The 18,062-nt window shown below is 42.1% G+C and overlaps 1 protein-coding gene across 2 annotated transcripts in view; it reads right to left on the reverse strand.

Annotated features, from left to right (window-relative positions):
- Nucleotides 1–8,763, reverse strand: part of CYTH3 (cytohesin 3) — a 425,983-nt gene extending 417,220 nt beyond the window's left edge. For both annotated transcript variants that reach the window (XR_010621969.1, XM_065732601.1), the window contains exon 1: nt 8,543–8,763. Coding sequence is in view for 1 of the 2 variants with exons in the window: in XM_065732601.1 (XP_065588673.1) it covers nt 8,543–8,570 (28 nt within the window). In the remaining variant the exon portion in view is untranslated. The remainder of the gene's footprint in view (nt 1–8,542) is intronic.
- Between the last annotated feature and the right edge of the window lie 9,299 nt (nt 8,764–18,062).

An 18,062-nucleotide genomic window follows, 5' to 3' on the forward strand; every position in this document is an offset into this window, starting at 1 on the left:
ATCATCCGAGAAGCCAAAAGGTGGTACAACAGGTCAAAAACAACTTGCAGAAAAGCAGGTAAAATAAGTTCCATAAAATGAAAAATTACTTTTGAGACTATAAGCATACACCCCCATAATACAAACTACCTACTAACACACAACATGACAGATACCACATGCAAAGAGGTTTTCCTCAATGTTTTTTTAGCAGTAAGGTTACAAAATGCAAGACTACATGAGGCTGAGTGAGGCTGCTGAAGATGCATGGCTGAACACTGAGTGGCTGTTTGGGGACCCTGAGCAGAATCCTTGCAGTTTAAAGAAAAAGAAATGAGAAAGAAAGAATTAAGAATTGTGGGGGAAAAGGGAGAATCACAAAACAGTACACACACATTTACCTACCCGAAGAAATAAACTCCACAGATCTACTACAAGGGATCAACAGGCAACATAGTTCATACACTGTAGCTCCCACACAAGCAATCCCAAACAGCTGAGCACTTCACACGTATAAGGAGTCAGGACTACATGATCTTCTCAAGGACTCAGAATGACCCTATACAACCCCAAGCCTCCTTCATGTACTGGGTAGGATTTCACAGTCAGAGAACACACTTAACTCACAGTTCCTCCCAAGGAACAGTTTCTCCATCCCAGAGCTGCCACCTCTTCTCAGTGCCACTTGGCTTAGTTCAGCTTCTTGGGAAAGCCTTCCTGCATGGCCCCTGGCTGCCAAGTTGTGAGATGCAGCCACAAAAACACAGAGCAGATTTACAAATTCAAAAATGGGATTTGCAAGTGGTCAAAATTGTGCTCGGAGGGAACATACAGACTGGTGGGAAAATTCCTTTTGGGTCGATTTGAATGCTTAGGCAGGAAGTTCATTAGTCCACACTTAAACAAGTAAGGAAAAAAAGAAAAAAAGTACTCAGAATCTGATTACTGAATATAAAAAAATACTCCTTCCAGTGACAATAAGCCCTTATTTTGTAATCAGCAACGTGCTTATAAATGCCCCTTTTGCCGACTCCCCCTCTTGCAGCATGCCTCATGAGGCAGCAGGACCTGCTGCTGTCGGCATCTGACCCTACAGACAACACTGCCTGTGAGCTGAACAAAGATCTTATTAAGGACCATGGTATTTACAGTGTACCAAAGCAAAAATCTAACAGCAAGTAAAAGCTTCTGAAAACTTGGAAATGAGCAAGCAAACAACCTGAACCGTACTGTGCACTCTGAACCATGAGGTGGCTGAATATAAACGTGAAGGTGACTCATTGAATGTCTGCATCTCACAGTTCTTACAGAAAACAGCAAGAGGATGTTTCCCTGCCTGCACACCACTTTTTTTTTCCATTTTCTTGTGCACAGGAGAAAGGGAGACCAAGCAGCAAGGAGATGGATATGTGTCTTTTCTACCCATGCACTCCTGCCAGAGCACATCCTGCATATCACTCCATTCCAATGTAGTTTAACCAAACAGAGGATGTTACAAGCTTCATAAGAATTGATGCACACCAACAGCAATTCTCACAGCTACTGCTGAACCACTCCTGCACCCCACATCAGCTCTGCTCCCAGCAGCTGCAGGACAGTGCATTATTAGCTAGATAAACACAGGGGATGGGCGCCAGACACAGAACTCTGTAAGGAAAGGATGGAGGGTTTGTCACTGGAGACACAAAAAGCCTCAGGACCACCACGGGAGAAGGCACAGCCTGAGAGACACTACACCATTTCCATAGACTGGGTTCCATCGTTTTCATAAGTTTTTTTGTATTTCACCTAAAAAATAAAAGTGCCTTTTTTCCTTTGATATCAAGGACTCACATCTGCAAGAATAACAGCAACTTCCCAAAATCGAACTGCGCAGCTCAATCTGACAGGAAACAGCAGATCTGAAATCAGACTCCACGGTCTCGAACTTATCTCCAATTCTTGATTTGAACTGAAGAACTTCTTTACCAAATTCAGTCAGAAATACTATTAGTTAATAGCCTTGCAGAAAAATCTATCCTTGGCACGATTTCCATTTGTTTGCTAAATAACAGTATCCATTTCACAAGTCTTCCACACACCTGGCTTAAGATAGCTATTCCATTTTATAATAAACAGAGTATCTGAAAACAAAGGTAATCAGTAAAACCATGTCAAGAAGCCCAACCTGTTGAAAAATCAGATCAAAGATTGCCAGTACTTCATATCCCATACAAGAACCTGATTCAGTGTTCACAAGCTTCCAGCGTGCTACACTTTCCAGTTAACTCTTGAGATCTGACTTTGTCAGAGACAATTTTCCCTGGAAAACATTTGATAATGTTTGTATATACCTCACTGCATGTCAGCCTTTACTGGAAAAGCTCCCCACCTACATCACACCTATGTATAAATGGACACTGGGACCTCAGCACAGTAGTAGAAGCAGCTAAACATCATTACTTTCTTTAAATAAAACTTTATATTACCAAATAATGGGTTTAAAAAACCTCAGAAAGTAATGAAATAAATGTGACACAGATGTTCACTAAAAAAAAGAGAAAAGAATGTTTTTACTTCATAGCAACCAAATAGGTCAAGCCATTTCCTTCTTCAGGCAAATCCCAGAGGGCCACGAACACATGGCTTTCTAGTGGATTTTGTGTGTCTATCCCACTAAAAGGAAATACTGCCGTCCAAAATATTTCCAATACTGAGTTTTCCCATGAAATTGTTGGAGTTGAAAGAAGGAAGTCATATGCAATTAAAAATAATTTGCTAGATGCTAAAGTTATACAAATGGCGCAATGAAATATACTTTTACTATTTAAGTCACATACCTCTCCTATAGAGCATACTGCTCTAAAAGAATGCATAGCAAAGAGCTCAGGAATACCAGCGATGGCTGTTCACACAAATTTTTCTTTGCTTCCATAAATCTTAAGGCAAAATATCACGTGTTCATCACCTCCATGGGATTCCTGCCCTGCAGTTCCACAAGCTGACCAGTTTCTCAATAAAATAGCTGCTAAGTACCTCTTTTTATCCTTGATGAAAGACGCCCATGGTCACTGTGTCCAAACTCTTCATTAAAATGAGCACAATCCTTCAGCATACATTGAAGCACTTCTGAACCTCAGGAAGACATAGCAATTCAGCCTTATAAAGGAAGAACCTGTAAAGATTCCTTACTGTCACAAAACAGTACCCTCCATGCAGCCTAACCCCAGACAGAAGTTTGCAGGCAGCGTGTGAACACACGATCAGATTAAATCCACTCAGGCATTCAAACATTAAAATGAATACTGCATATGAAAATACAAATTATTTCTAAAGTTTCAGATCGCAGGAGTCTTCAAAAGGTTTTGCATTGCCCTTTTGATGCCAGTTTTATGCAAGTTTTCTACAGTCATTTCTTAAGGAAAGAGTAAATTACAACATCTGATCTATTTCCTTGTCAATAACCACTGGCAGTGTCATTGTGCATCCACAGACACCAAGAAAGGCCATGGCTGGAAACAACATCAGGAGCTCTGTTTTAGACTCATTAAGCTTAATATGACAATTATGAAATCTTAAGATGTCAAACAGGCCAACCTTTTAGCCAGGACAGATGGCAGTGGAACCAGAGCAGGGAGTATATGCCGTGAGTCATCACTTCAGACATGATTGTTCAATGTTTATTTGCAAATTTGATTGTCCAAATGAAGATGTAGGAAAAGAGAGAGCATTAAAGCAAGCACAGAGCCCTGCAAACCTTAGCAAGAAGCTGGAAGCAGAAAGATCATCTTCCATATGAAAAAGGGATTAACAAGACAGGAGGGGAGTTAAGAGCCAACAGTGAAAGAAGCCAAGAAAGAGCAAGATTTCAAAAAGAAAAGTAGAGTAAACAGGACTAGAAGCAGCTGGAGGGACAACAAGGAAGGGAATGTTCCAAGCACGAGGGGTCAGGACAAGTGTGGAAAGGACCTAGGATGAACCTGAAGGAGATGCTCCTCAGACAGCAACTGCAAACAGCTCATTCGATGTCTTCCAACGTGAAAAGAAGATGGGGCAGTAGTTCAACAAGCAACTGTGGACAAAGACAGGGTGTAAAAAGAAACAGACAAAAGCATGCTTGCTTGGGGAGGAAAGGAAGCGAGCAAAAGATAGCAGTGGATAAGACTGAGCTACAGTAAAAGCAGTAACAGTACAGTAACAGTTCTTAACCAAGAGCTAAAAGTTGTGCCAGCAATGGTGAGACTTACTGGTGGAAAAGATGTAAAGCAGAAGGAACTGGAGGAAAGCCACACTGTATTTCATCAACTTTCCCTTAAGAAAGAGTTGAAAATTCTATAAAGAAAGAAGGGGATCAGACTAGAGAAACTTGATGCAAACTGCAGGATGTCTCCTGGAAAGCACTGTGCTGCCTCAAGACACACAGTCCCTCACCTGGTAATGGCTCTTACACTCCACTGATATTACAATACTGCAATATCCATTTTGTAACAGCAGCACATGGGAAAGCCACTTTCACATGGCTATTGCTGTGATCCCCAGACACTGCTCTGCAAAGTACTCTCTGTTCCTCCAAGTAAACCCTACAGGGTTTTTTCCTAGATGTAATAATCCACAGATGCTATGTTAGAGGCACGCTGTTCCACTAAAACCCATGCCCTGATTGTGCTGCTGTGCACCAGCCACCAAATCCCATTACTCAATGATTCATCAAGTTTGGCAATGTTCAGAAATTTTATCAGCAAAAATGTAATAATGTCTTCTTGCAAGCCACAGCTACAAATATTAGTGCTAAGAAAAACCTTAACATGTTACAGCAATTAGGAAGCCTATTTTCTGATGCCACTAGAAATAACTCACATTAATATTAGTAGTTACATCGTAAATATATTAGGGGATAAAAGTTAAGACCCTACTGAACCAACATGTAATCTCTACAAATTGAGGCAAGTCCAGCACAGAAGTACTTATTTTGCAAAAAGAGTCTTAGTTTGAAGCCCTGCTGGGTGACAGAAGACATTTACATTGTTTGATTTTGTGTTGTATGTCTGAATGTGCTATTACCTCTCATCCTAGAAGCGCAGGACAGAAGGTTAGTCCAATACTCAAGTGCATTTTTTTGTTCTTGACACTTTCTCAGCATTATTTAAAACTCCAAAGAACTTTTGGGACAACTTTTTAACACCACCAGTACAAGTAATCCGCTTTGACGAGTCTGGGGAAAAATGCACTTCATATTATTCTTTATTAAATACATTTCTTATTCTGTGAGTTTCTTTTATTTTTAAACAAAACATGTAAATTCAGTTTTGAATGTGGAACAAACGTCTATAAGGCAGACTCACCAATCCTTAGTATCTGTCTTTGAAAGATCCTACAATGCAAAAACAATAACAGATCCAGAGGTTGCTGTCTAAAGCTGATACACAGAATGCTGTTCTAAAGTTAATTGTAAGAAAAAAATTGTGGGGGTGGTCTTTATTTTTAATTACGCTTAACAGCTTTTATCTGTAAGCAGATAACTGTTTTGCCATGCAGAGGAACAGAAGTCATCTTGCTAAATTTGTTTTGGCAGCAAATCTGCTCTTCTGAGTCTTCTGCAAGACGATCTGGTCCTTTGGTCTAATTCCTGACAGCCTGCCTCCCTACCAGAAATCCCTGTGCTACCTGGCACCACCACTGGCGAGCACAGCCAACAACAGGCTGGCAGCTGAACTGTTCTCTAACCGCAAGGAAAGCTTCAACATTTGGAAACAAACTGCTTTAGGAGCAGCAGGGAAACCTTGCTGCTACAACCACTGCTAGAACTTTGTGTACTTGCTGAGTAGAAGCAAGATCATAACCTTTATGCACGCCTGATGAGAGCTCAAAACAAACACGCGAACAGAAGTCACTCAGTACTTGATCTCATAGGCTTTTCCACGTGAAATGGCACTGAGCTGGATTTGGAGGACTACGAAGCAACTGCACAACTCAAGTTCAGAGGAACAAAGAGCAGCACTATTCCAGCCTCCCTTCTGCACACCTGCTGCAATACTCAGTGCGAAGATCCCGATTCAGCCATACCACCGCTGCATAACAGCAGCGAGCATGTAAGAAAAGCCTCACTCAGATCACAGAACGTGTGATTTTAAACCGAGCAAGGAGAGGGAGGGGGAGAGACTTCCTGGATGAAGTGAACCACAGAGACATTTTAATCAGAGCACAAAAGAAGGCTGAGTCGAACACCAACTGACGCGGATCATATCGCATCAATAATCCATGCACACAGCCTCCTCTGAGAGCAACGGGAGGTTTGTAAGTGGCTTGTGTAAAATAAATGCATATCCCCATTTAGACTCCACACAGAAGAGAAAACATCAAGAACAATTCCCGTAATTGACATTTTTCTTCCGTCAAGTGCTTCTAAAATAATCCTGACTTTACACAGCTCCGTTTTTATTCACAGTTTTCACAAGTGATGGCAAAATAGCTGACCCCATTTGTCAGATGAGGGAACTGAAGCATCAGATGCAAATGAAACTGAGGAGCAGGGCAGCAGGCAAAGCTGAACTGGGAACTGCATTTACCTTCTGAATCACAGTTTAGTGCCCTAGATATTTAGATGCTTATCTAGATCAAGCCTCTAATTAGGATGATTCGGTGAATTCTCCAATAATTGTCCCTGCTGCCTGCAGTACCTGTGCACACTGATAAGCTCAGCTGCACCAGTTTGCCACTTTACCATGAGAATTTCTGGAGCACTGAAGACATCCTGCAGAGGTTCCAGCACCCAACAGCCCTGCTCAGTGCCCCGTGCAGTCCATGAACCTCACTGCTCAATAGCACCAAGGCACTCAGAAACTGGCTGTCAAATCAACACTTCCCACATGCTTTTCATTATGCAAAAAGAAGAAGGAGGGCGGGGAGACTTAATTCAAAACAACAATCCATAAGCTAGAAATGATCTAACTAATCACAGCATTCTGAACTGACTGTGCTCCATAAGAGAAGGTCAGATAGGATGCCCAGTCAGGAAAAGAGTTCAATACTCACAAGAAACTAGCATCAACCATAGAATACTTACTGGAAAAAAATTAACCATGTCATTAGCCTGCACTAGTTTTACAACAAAGCCAAATAGGGCGTGACATTATAAGAAAGTTGCACACATATTGGTGTGATATAAAGTTCAAAAGTTTCATTCTATATTAAACCTGATTTCTTCCTCCCCAGAACCACTGTAAAATGGTCCGCCTCCCTCCAGGCTCAAAGTGCTTTTCTTCCTGAGAAAATCCAGCTTTGAAACACTCACTCTTGTCAGCAGACTGATTCAGCAAGAGGTCCACCTTCCAGTCTGAGCCTGGCACATCAGAACTACAACACGACACAGGGCTGGTGCCAACAGCAAGCATGTCCACCTCCCTCTCCTACAGAGACAAGTCCATTATACTGCAAAAATAATGTTACGTTGAGTTCAGGGAACCTTCTGAACAATCGCAGTGTTCAGCCACTTCTGATGACAATTTTTAAAGGAGGACTGGCTTGTTCTGTTCTTCGTTTTCCTTGTAAAAGACTTCAGCCTAACACTGACGAGCCAAGCAAGAGCTGACAAATGGCCACGCTCCTCCACGCTCCTCCAAGAGTTATTTCTCTGATTCATTGTAGCCTTTTTTCTTCCCCAACTTGTCAAAACCAACACCGCACCCACCTGATTTCCGAGTTCTGGGCAATTACATTTAAAATTAGCAATCGCCGTGTAACTATTAATCACAGGAGCCTTAGCCATTATTTTCTCCACTCAGAAACAAGCGATACCCGCAAACACACAGCACGTTTATTGCTTCGGAGCCATCCCCACCGATGCAGCCGTTGGGTTACAGCGAATCCAGGGCAGCCCCTGCAGCCCAGCGAGCCCACGGGCAGCGCCGGGCACACAGCGGAGGGTTCTGCAGAGGGCAGCGCGCTGGAAACGACACGAAGAAAAGGGGCTGCAAACCCGCCGACCCCGCAGCCGGGACAGTCCGCGGCCTCCGAAAGATTAAAAGCTTCCCTAAGACGCAAGCCGCGATTTGCTAAAAGCGCCGTTTAGGAACATTAGCATCGCTGCCTTCGGGAACGGTTCGCCTCGTTTAAACTGGATGAACCACTCCGGGATTATCACCGAGCCTCCATTAGGATGACACACAAACAGAAGCCCTCGCACAGCATAATTATTCTTTTCACCGCTCGCACAAACGCCAGACACACACTTTTCTCTCCCTCCTCCCCAGCGGACGCACAGCTGCGCCCGGGGAGCGCTGCGATGTCTCCGGGCGGGAGCGGAGCCAACGCGGGGCTGTCACCGCGCCGAGCGACGGGGCCCCGCCAGAGCCCCTCCGCCCGCGGGCACGGAGCCCCCACGGCGGCCGCCGGCACCAGCGCTGCCCCCGCGCCCGGGAGGAGCCGGGCAGGACGGGGCACGGAGCGCGGGAAGGAAAAAGGAAAAGAAGAAAAGGGCGCGGCGCCGCGGTGCACGTCCCGGCCTCAGCCGCGCTCCCCGGCCCCGGAACGAGCGCTGCCCCGGCACGGCGGCCAGGTGTGGGGCCGCGGCCCCTCCGCCACTCACCGCCGCCTCCGCCGCCCTCCTCGTCCATGTTGGGGCCGCACGCAGCGCGCTCCGCGACGGCCGCGGCTGACGGAGGCCCCGGGCTCGCTCCTCCCGCCGCTCTCTTCCTCCTTCGCCGCTGCGCACTGCCGCCGCACTCCTCGGCCCCGGCCCTCCACACCCAACGCCGCCTCAGTCCCGGCGGCAGCTGCCGCCTCGGCCCAGCCGCCCGCCCCTCTCATGTGACCCGCGGAGGGGCGGGAGGAGGCAGGGCCCGGCCGGCTCCGTGCCGCCGCGGGGTCGCGGGTCCCCACCGCGCTCTCTCCTCCCCTCAGCCGTGCCCCGGAGTGCCGGGAGCGTTCGTGCCGCCGTCTGCTTTTCTGCGTTCCCTGCCCGGCACGGCGCGGCGTTCCCTGTGGGCAGCGAGCGGTCGGAGCCCGCCCCGCCGGCAGCTACCTGAGCGCGGCGGCGGGAGGGCGTGAGGGAGCCGAGCGGGGGCTGGGGGAGCATGGGGACGCCGGCAGAGCCGCTGGGACTAAGAAGGTGTCCAGGAGGGAAAAGAAGCCGGAGGTGACGTGAGGGTGAGAGGCACGAGCTGGGCCGGTGTGCCGTGTTGTGAAGGAGAACGAGGTGGGTGGAAGTTGTATAGTCTGAGTTTTGGGTGGTCCCGTGTGGAGGCAGGAGTTGGACTCGATGATGGTCCCTTCCAGCTCGGGATGTCCTGTGATTTCTGAGTGTCCGGAAAGGAACCTCGGTCTCACGGTCTCTGTATTTTCTTTACAGCTTTGCTTGCCCCTATTTCTTGGGTCAGATGTTGGAGAGCTGCCGGGTGCTTCTCCTGCAGTGGCCATGAAGTTTTGTGTATAAATGGGATCTCCTTATACACAGCGCAGGATTTTGCATTTTCATGTACTGCCTGCTTTGGTAAGGGAAAGAATTTGCTTGCTTATGGTCATGGGACATGAAACACTTGTGGAATTTATTAAGTCTTTGCTAGGATGGGTAGTGTGACACCGCCTCAGCCAGAGCTGAAAGGTAAGCAGCAACATGCTGGCATTGACCACTCTTCCTTCCTTCCCAGGCACCGCCCCACATTATTTTTTAAAACCTTTGGTGTTAAGATTTTATTCACAAAGGAAACTGGGGGAGGAAGGGGTCAGCCAACAGGAAGGTATCAAGGTTTTCATTTTCCTGTTACAGGCTGGCATGGCACAGTGCACTTCTGGGGGCTGTGTCAGCAGCACTCACCCCCTGACACCACTGCTCACTGCTGTGCTGAGAGCGGAGCATTGGTTCTGACAGCTGCTGTGGTGATCAAGTGTCCCTCAGTGGGAAATCATAAACATCACAACCTCTAAAATGCATAAAACTTAGTTCTGCATACAGGATTCTTACTGAACAAAGCTGTTTAATCTTCAAGTGAGATAGGTGATATAAACTTCAACAAAATTTTTATCTGCCTTTGTTTTCAGTTTGTTCACCTTTCCATTTCAAAACACATACAAAGTTTGTTTTTTCTCTCTGTGTTCAGAGTTCGATCATCAGATTTTTGGAGATTGATCTTTTTTTTTCCTGCTTGCTGTCCTTTTTGTAGTCAGCTGTTTTTACAGGAAGTGTGTTTTGCCAGCTTTATATCCACAAGTCTAACCTTTTGTGCTGGGAGAAGTTCGTAGTCTGTCATTTGTGCAAGTAAGAGTCTAATAGTTGGTCTGCTTAAATTATTTTTAGGGGGAAATTGGGCATTCTTGAAAAACTCCTGCTGGCAGTGTTGATTCCCTATGATAAATGTGATTATTTGCCAGATTTTTAGGTGATATGCTTTGTCTTTATTTTTCTCCCTTAGCTTAGTGTCTGTTTTGATTAAGTTTGCACTAAGAAGTAATTTATCTTGTCACATTTCCTTTCAAAGGGTCAGGAGCACATCTGTTACAACATTTGTTTTAACACAGATGATCAGCGAAGACAACTGAATGCCTTACATCATATTTTTGTGGTCTAAGGAGCTCATTAAATCTTGTGTCATTTCTATGGATTGCAATTTAAATGAGATTTGCAAGCCATAGTGAATGAAAATCACTTCCCACCCACCCCCTTTATATCTACACTTTTAATAACTGAAGAATGTAGGTGTCAAAAAGCCCTGTAGGTTATCACATCCTTTCCTTAGCAAGAGAGAACTCCCCTTTTCTTCTGGATTACTTTTTATCAGTTAAGGGAAATATGGAAAAATATCCTTGTTATTAATCTGGAGTTTACTTGTAGAGAGAAATAATGTTAATCTCACCTTGATAAGTTTCCCATTTCAGTAATACAAGTGTTTCAGTGAGGTAAAATTCCATTTTATGATGATAGATTTTGTAAACTTCTCATTTCTAAACAAAAGCAATAGCTATGAAGGTGTTCTTATGTGGGCACCAATAGGAAAGTAATTGCAAGTAAAACTGTATTAAAAGTCTTAAGAAATCCATTCTAATTTTTTTTTTTTTTGTCGAAGCAGAAAGAAATAAAGTGATAGTTGCTGTGGCATCAGGCTGATGTTGGTATCTCACACAGGGAAATGGAATAACACATCTTGCTATTGGAAGGAAGAATCTTTCAAGTCATATTTAAGGAGCCACTCATCGTGTATGCAGGTAGTCCCATTTCTTGTGTTCAATCAAGACATCACAAATTGGCAAGTCTGGATCATGGTGTCTGTGTTAGATTTGAAAAGAAAAATTTTATAGTTGCCTTTAAGGAGGTTAGTTACTCTTAATTAAAAAAAATACTGATATGCTGTTAAGAATATATTCTTAAAGAAAATGATGTATCTTTTGAAGAATATAGGTATATCTTAAAAAAATAGCTACACCTTAAAGAATATAGATGTATTGGGGTATTTGGTAAACTAGAATTATTAGGTTGATTGTATTGCTCACTTAGATAGTCACACAGTTGGGAAAACATTGCAAGATTTTAATTTTCTGAGATAATAGCTTGTTGATTTTCAAAGTCAGTGATACTCAGACACTGTATTAAAGATTGATTTTGTATAAATTCTTAATGATTAAACAACTTTTTTTTTTAAGAAACATTGTCTGATAGTTTCCAGGTGAGAATGACTTCCACATCTTTATTTATCAGTACTTTAATAATCCCTTATTCTCAAGTCCCTGAGACAAACTCTTTGACTTCCTCTGCCTCCCAGATCAGTTTTAGCCATGTATTATCTCTTATGTTGTCACACACGTCATCTTTGTCTCATGTGGGAAAATGCATTCTTAGAAAATCCTGCTTTCTGGTTACCTGAACAGTTTCAAGAGTGCTTGCACCTTTCATTTAGTCCAGAAATTTTTCCAAGTAAGTACTTCATATTGCTTTGGGGAACATTAAAGCTCAAGCTTGGCAAGTTAGACATTATTTTGAATGGTTATTTTCTGTATGGATAGGAAGCTCATTCCTTTTAAACAGCCAAAGAAGCAAAGTTAAATGTGCTTGTCTTCTGAGAGTTGTCTGTGTTTTTTATCCAGATGAAATTTTAAATCATATTCTGAATTTTATTTGCAACTTATTTCAAATTCCAATTCTTGACAGATTTTGAGGATGAAGTGGTTTTTCTTTTTGAGACTTGTAAACAAGCGTAATTTACTCTTAGCATCAAATATTAATGTTTTGGAAGTCAGTGTTGGCTTCCATCATGTAACACTGATAGGGCCATTGGGAAGGGATTGAGTGAAGAACACCAGGAAAACCAGATGCACTGTAAGCTGTGGAGGTCCACCAACTCTGTGGAACTGAAATATACTATGCGTTACAACTTGTTCTGTGTATTAGTTATGCATAGTTCTAGACATAAACAGGATGCTTTTGAATTTGAAAACTGTATCTTAACAGAAAAGATGATTTGTGTTCAAAGGACATGGGCTGAAATAAGCTCATCAAGTGGAATTTTGCACAGAGCTGGAGAGGGGTTTTTAACTAAGGAAAACAGAAGGGCTTGATATAAAGTAGCTCTCCAAAGGAAAGTGTACTGCCTGCAGCCAGGCTGTTTTCACTATGAATTCACCTCTGTTGGCAGTTCTGGCTTGAGGTAGCTGAAAGCATCCCTGCGTTTCACTCCACAGTCTCACCACTGCCTGGGGTTTTGAAAGTCCTAACTAATCTTGCTTTGGGAGCTGTAAGCCATACATGAGACCTGCTCTAGTTCTATACGTATGGCAGCAGCTGAGGGATTTATTGTAGTAATGTTGATAACAGAGGAGGCCCACACAGCTCCTTCCTCTGCCTGGAGAAGTGTCCTTAAACAGCTCCATGGTGTACCAGGGCTGGCATCCCTCAGTATGTGTAGCAGTCAGAGTGACAGGCTGGGCTCGCTCACAACACACGGTGTCAGAGGGGTCAGACCGGGTGCTCTTGATTCACCAGCGGGTGTCTGAAATGCAATTGCATATCTCCACATGAGCTGGCTCAGATCTGTCTGCTGGCAAGTCAGCAGTGCACAAATCTGGGTTTAATAAATGTGTGATCGTAAATTCAGCCAGGAGTAGGAACTGCCAGCTAATGGTTGTGACTTTCAGTGTCCTCTCAGCTGTTCACATAACTGTAAAGTCATGCTGTAAATAAGAGCACTCTCTAAAACAATTGTTCCTTGGCACAATTGCACCTTTGAGAAACTGTGTCAGACAGATGGTGCAGAAAGAAGGAAGGCAGAGTGGCAGTGAACTATATTGGAAGTGGGGAACAACATCCCTGTACAACCCTGACTTCATTTTGAAACATTATCAATTGTTTTTTCTGATCCCTCACACTCAGCCCTCCTCAAACCACGCCTGGAGGCAGACTATGCTTGTCAATATGTGATCTGTATGGTGGTAGAATATCGATCCAGAACAAACACAAGCATATTCTGGTCAAGATCAGCCAGTGCTGAGTTACAGTGTTTACGCCAGGCTTTATCCTGGCTTTGTTGTGGCAGCAGAAAGATAAATGATACCAACTCAGACATAAAGTCATCAGGGTAAACCACTCTTCACTCCTGGTTTTGTTTCTAAAAACAAAACACACACACGGTACTAGTGGGTTGAATTTCTACTAACAATGTATTGTATCATGAAATTGCAGTTGTGTGCTGGTGAGGGTATGCCTTCAACTCCTCTGGTACGTGATTTTTAAATACATAGCTGCTGAGTCTAGATGCAAGGGGGGTAGTGATTCCTTGCTTATTGGCTGTGTGTAATATTTCAAACTTTTGCTGTCTGTAACCAAGAGAGGTCATTATTTATTTCAGCTGCAATATCTAGAAAAAGATCTACAGAGCCCAAAGCAGAAAAACATTGCTTAAATCCTTTTCTTCTCATGGCTATACCTGTTATATCTATGATGACATGCAAGAAATAAAATAAGATGAATCCCTTATTCTTCTATATTAATACACGAATACTTCAATATTTTCTTACCAATAGAAGTGTAATTCCAATTTAAAAAGCAGATCTTCACCATAATTGTGTTTCTTTTGCTGTATACCTCTTCGTAGTGAGAAAGAAAAAAAAATCTGTCTCTAAATACAAGAAAACGTTAAGCAACAGAAAGTCGAAGTCAAAACTCGTCAAGTGCTAGGTCAAAATAATTCCTGATGTAACTCAATTTATCTCATACAGTTACATGAAGGATGAATTTGCTACTTTATACCTCGGGCCAGAAAAGGATTTCTGTGATCTCAATCAGCACAGTTCTTAAGAATCGAAATTATAACTTAAGCCTGTTAGAACTGTGCCTGTTATTTTTAGTGTATTGCTATAACCTTAACAATAGATCTAAAGAACAACAGAAAGGGCTTCATAAAAAGATGAGCACATGATGATTTGCAGCTAACATTCTCCATAACAAGTTTTTTGAGGGAAAAAGGATTTCACGATGGCTTGTTAACAATGGTCTGTGATATCAGGGACAGTTTCCCTTTCTCGTAATGCCAAAAGCTTTCCCTCAGTTTGCTGCACTGCACCTTTAACTTTTTTCCTCCAGTCTCATTATTCTGCCCTGACCAACTCTAATTCACTTGTCCTTTCCCTCAAGTTCCTTTTGATCCCACTGTGTCTGTGGGGATCTCTGGACTCAGCGTGGCTTCTCCTGCCTACTGTTTCCAGGCAGAAACATTCAACTCTTTCATATAGTGAAGGGAGAGATGTCTGGCCTTTGCCCTAGTTTATTTTTAGACTTTTAAATTTTAATACACTTAAATTTGAGAAACTTTAAAGCAGTGTATTTTCATGGTGAGAACTCAGCCTCCACACGTGCATGGTTAACGGGACAAATAATGCCAAATAGTATTGTAGCTGAGATATTTTACAGATGGTATAGTTAGAAAGATTTATCACGATGGACAGAGACAATCAAAATAAAGGAAAATGTTCACCTGTGTCCTAGGCTCATAGTAGGAAACTCCAAAGGAGCAAACTCCACAAAGAGATCCTTCCCCAGTGTTGGTCAGCCCTTAAGTGGGATCTAGGAGAGGTGGAGCCAGACTCCACCCCTTCTGGTCACACGGTGCATTGCCTTCACCTGTGCTCCCATGGCTGACTCAGTGCTCGCCTCAGGTGATCAATCAGTGGTTCAGGCCGTGATTCAACAGTTCCCATACAAAGTGTCAATCTGTAGTGCTACACTCAGATATTATTTTAGTTTTAAAGCCTTATTATGAAATTTCAACCTCTGCCTCTCCATCCCACTCCCAAAGTCAGCAAATGTTTCCAATACCAATATGTTTCGTTCTTTTAATAGTGTAAAGTAAAAATAACTGCATAGTACATTAGAGCGATGAAACTGAAGTCAGCAATCTGTCGTTTTTATCCTAACATGCAGCTGTCAGTTTTAATACATTGGAAAGGATCTGTATATACGTGTATATAAAAGATGTGAAAATAGAAAGGCATTTATTAAAAGCAGACAGAATCAGGAAGATGATAAAATAGGAGGAAGAAGTGGCCTCAGATATAAAACTTGCTTTGTTTAGCAGAATTTACCACTAAGAGCTGAGGCTGGCAAGTCGCCATGCTTTATTTAAAATAAGCTATGTAATGTAAAAAGGTGTTCAACTTTGTGTTCAAATACAGTAAATACATTTGCAAAATTAACATTGTGGAAAGTAATTAAACCTTTTTTTAAGTTTCTTTAATTTTCTTGTTTGCTTTCTTTTTTCTATGTGTGCCTTTAAAAGCTTGATCATGTATTCAAAAACCAGAAATGTCCGTTGTGCAGAAGATGGCTCTCTAAGATTATCTGCATCAGGTGTAGCTGTTGGCAGGGTATAGCAAATTTCCAGACAACCAAATGAAGCAAACATATGTTTTGGAAGGAGACTTTTTGTTACCATCAGAGCTATTGAAGCATATTTTTTAGAAAGATGATTCCCATTTTTAAATACCTACTGCACAATTTTAATCCACAAAGCTACTCAGGTAAAATGTATGCCACTAAACGTTTTCAGTCTGGATAAAGAATACTGTTTTCATGCAGAATACCTTCTCCATTTCCTTATATGTTTGTGGAGAAAAGATCCAGAACTGTAGGAAATGAAAGGACATATATACTTGATAGACTTTTCACATAAATATTTTGAAACCTGCTGAAAATGCTGCAAAAACCTAAGAATCAGTTGTTGTATCAGCTGAAAATAAATGTTTGTTCTTCTACATGGTATGTTCTCTGTGGCTTGGCAAGGCCTGCTTTCTGATCTTCCTGCTGGAAGAGAAGCGTTTTCAGTAGATGATGGCTAATGAGCACAGCTAAGTTCTCATGACTAAAAAAATCATGCCCATGCTCTCTGTTCCCATCTGTAAGGTTTTTCCAGAGCTCAGCAAGTAGGGAGGACGCCAAACCTGAAAAACAAGACAGCAGTAACTACAGTTAAACGGATAATTTCCTCAATATCTTCATCAGATTTACAAGAGAGATAGACTGTTACCTGAGTACTGTGTGTATCCTCACATCAAGTCACTCAGCAAAAAACATCTGTAATCTGTTGAGAAGAGATATTATCTCCTTCATAGATGAAATCATTCCATGAAGTATGTTTAGGCATTTCTTGTATCTAAATCTTCACTGTCTTAACTGCTTCTATGGCATTTCAGATTTACTTTTTTATGAGGAATAGAAGCTTTGCAATTCTTTCCCTAGGTGCTGTTTATATTCCCTCAATGGCCTGAAGTTGCTGCATATGTTGTACAAATCTGTCTTTTTTATAAATCTTATGTTTCATTCTGCTTTAGTAAAGATGAGATACATAGGTATGAGTTAAAAGAAGATAAATTATTTGTGTTCTTCAGCTAAAATAATAAAGTGCTGTCTTGAAATTATTAGGTGACAAAATTGGCTTTATTAGATTATGAAGCTGCAAATAATGGTGGATAAATGCAGGTAAAACATTTTTTCTCAGAAATCTAAACATTAATGAATGTTGACCATAGGCAATAGGAATTAGTAAAACAGTAGATTTATCACAGTGGGATTTCAAAGAGCCATATTAATTCCACAGTAAAGGAACATTAAAAAAAAAGTGTTTTCATCATGCTTGATGTAGCATTTAGGAATGTGTTTCCACTCTTTGCTCCTGGACATTTTATCTCTCATGGAAAGCATGTAGAACTCAAGTAGGAATATATACTTGAGCTAGAAAAGCAAAAATATTCATGCATTAATATATTTATATGGAAATATTGTAATATACATGCAGTCAAAAAACTACAATGTCATATTTTAGGCTAATGAAAGTGCCTTTTATCTCTAGATCATAGAATTAGAGGCATCTTGGTTGTGCAATGAGCAAAAGGCTCTCAAGTGAGTCTAGAAAGCCAGCATGGATATCATGCCTTGTTTTCAGCCTGATTTGGACAGACATGGCTACGCATGGCATTTAAAGTTCAATACAATTCCCAGATACTAAATGCTGACACTTTCAGAGTAAGTATATTGTTTTAATTGTGTTTATTTGCTAAAACGTGGTATTTGGAAAATACACAATGAGTGTGAAAGTAATTCAGGAACATAGTATGTCTCTGTTTGAACAGCAGGGAAGGTGCACATTGATGCTACTGTTGGTAGGCCTGGGCTGTTCATCTAGCCTATGCCTAAGGACATTCCCATAAAACACAAGCCCTGACCTCATAGTTTGGTTCACATAGAGAGATCCTCATGCTCATGGAGCTCTGATGAAATCAACAAGGCTAGACATCAGTACTGTTCCCATGTGATTGGATTACAGGATTGAAGCTGTGATTTGTCCTACTAAACCAACTTAACTTATTTAAACACACAAATCCAGTTATCAGATTTTGTTTCTTAGTGGTAACACCTTGCTTTCCTCACATTTTAATGGACTACCTCATCTTTTAGATGCATTATCACAAAGCGTATATAGGACTGCAAAGATAACAGGAAGAACAACTCCAAGTGCAAAAGTAGTAAAGGTTTACTTCCTTTTCCCATAGTGACATAAAATACTACTACATTTTAATTTCCTCTGATCCTGTTTAAGCCCACCCCACCATAGGCCTTACACTGTTTGCCT

This window comes from Cyrtonyx montezumae, unplaced genomic scaffold (genome assembly GCF_038088225.1).
Source record: "Cyrtonyx montezumae isolate F1298 unplaced genomic scaffold, pur_monq_1.0 scaffold_16, whole genome shotgun sequence".
NCBI classification, from domain to species: domain Eukaryota; kingdom Metazoa; phylum Chordata; class Aves; order Galliformes; family Odontophoridae; genus Cyrtonyx; species Cyrtonyx montezumae.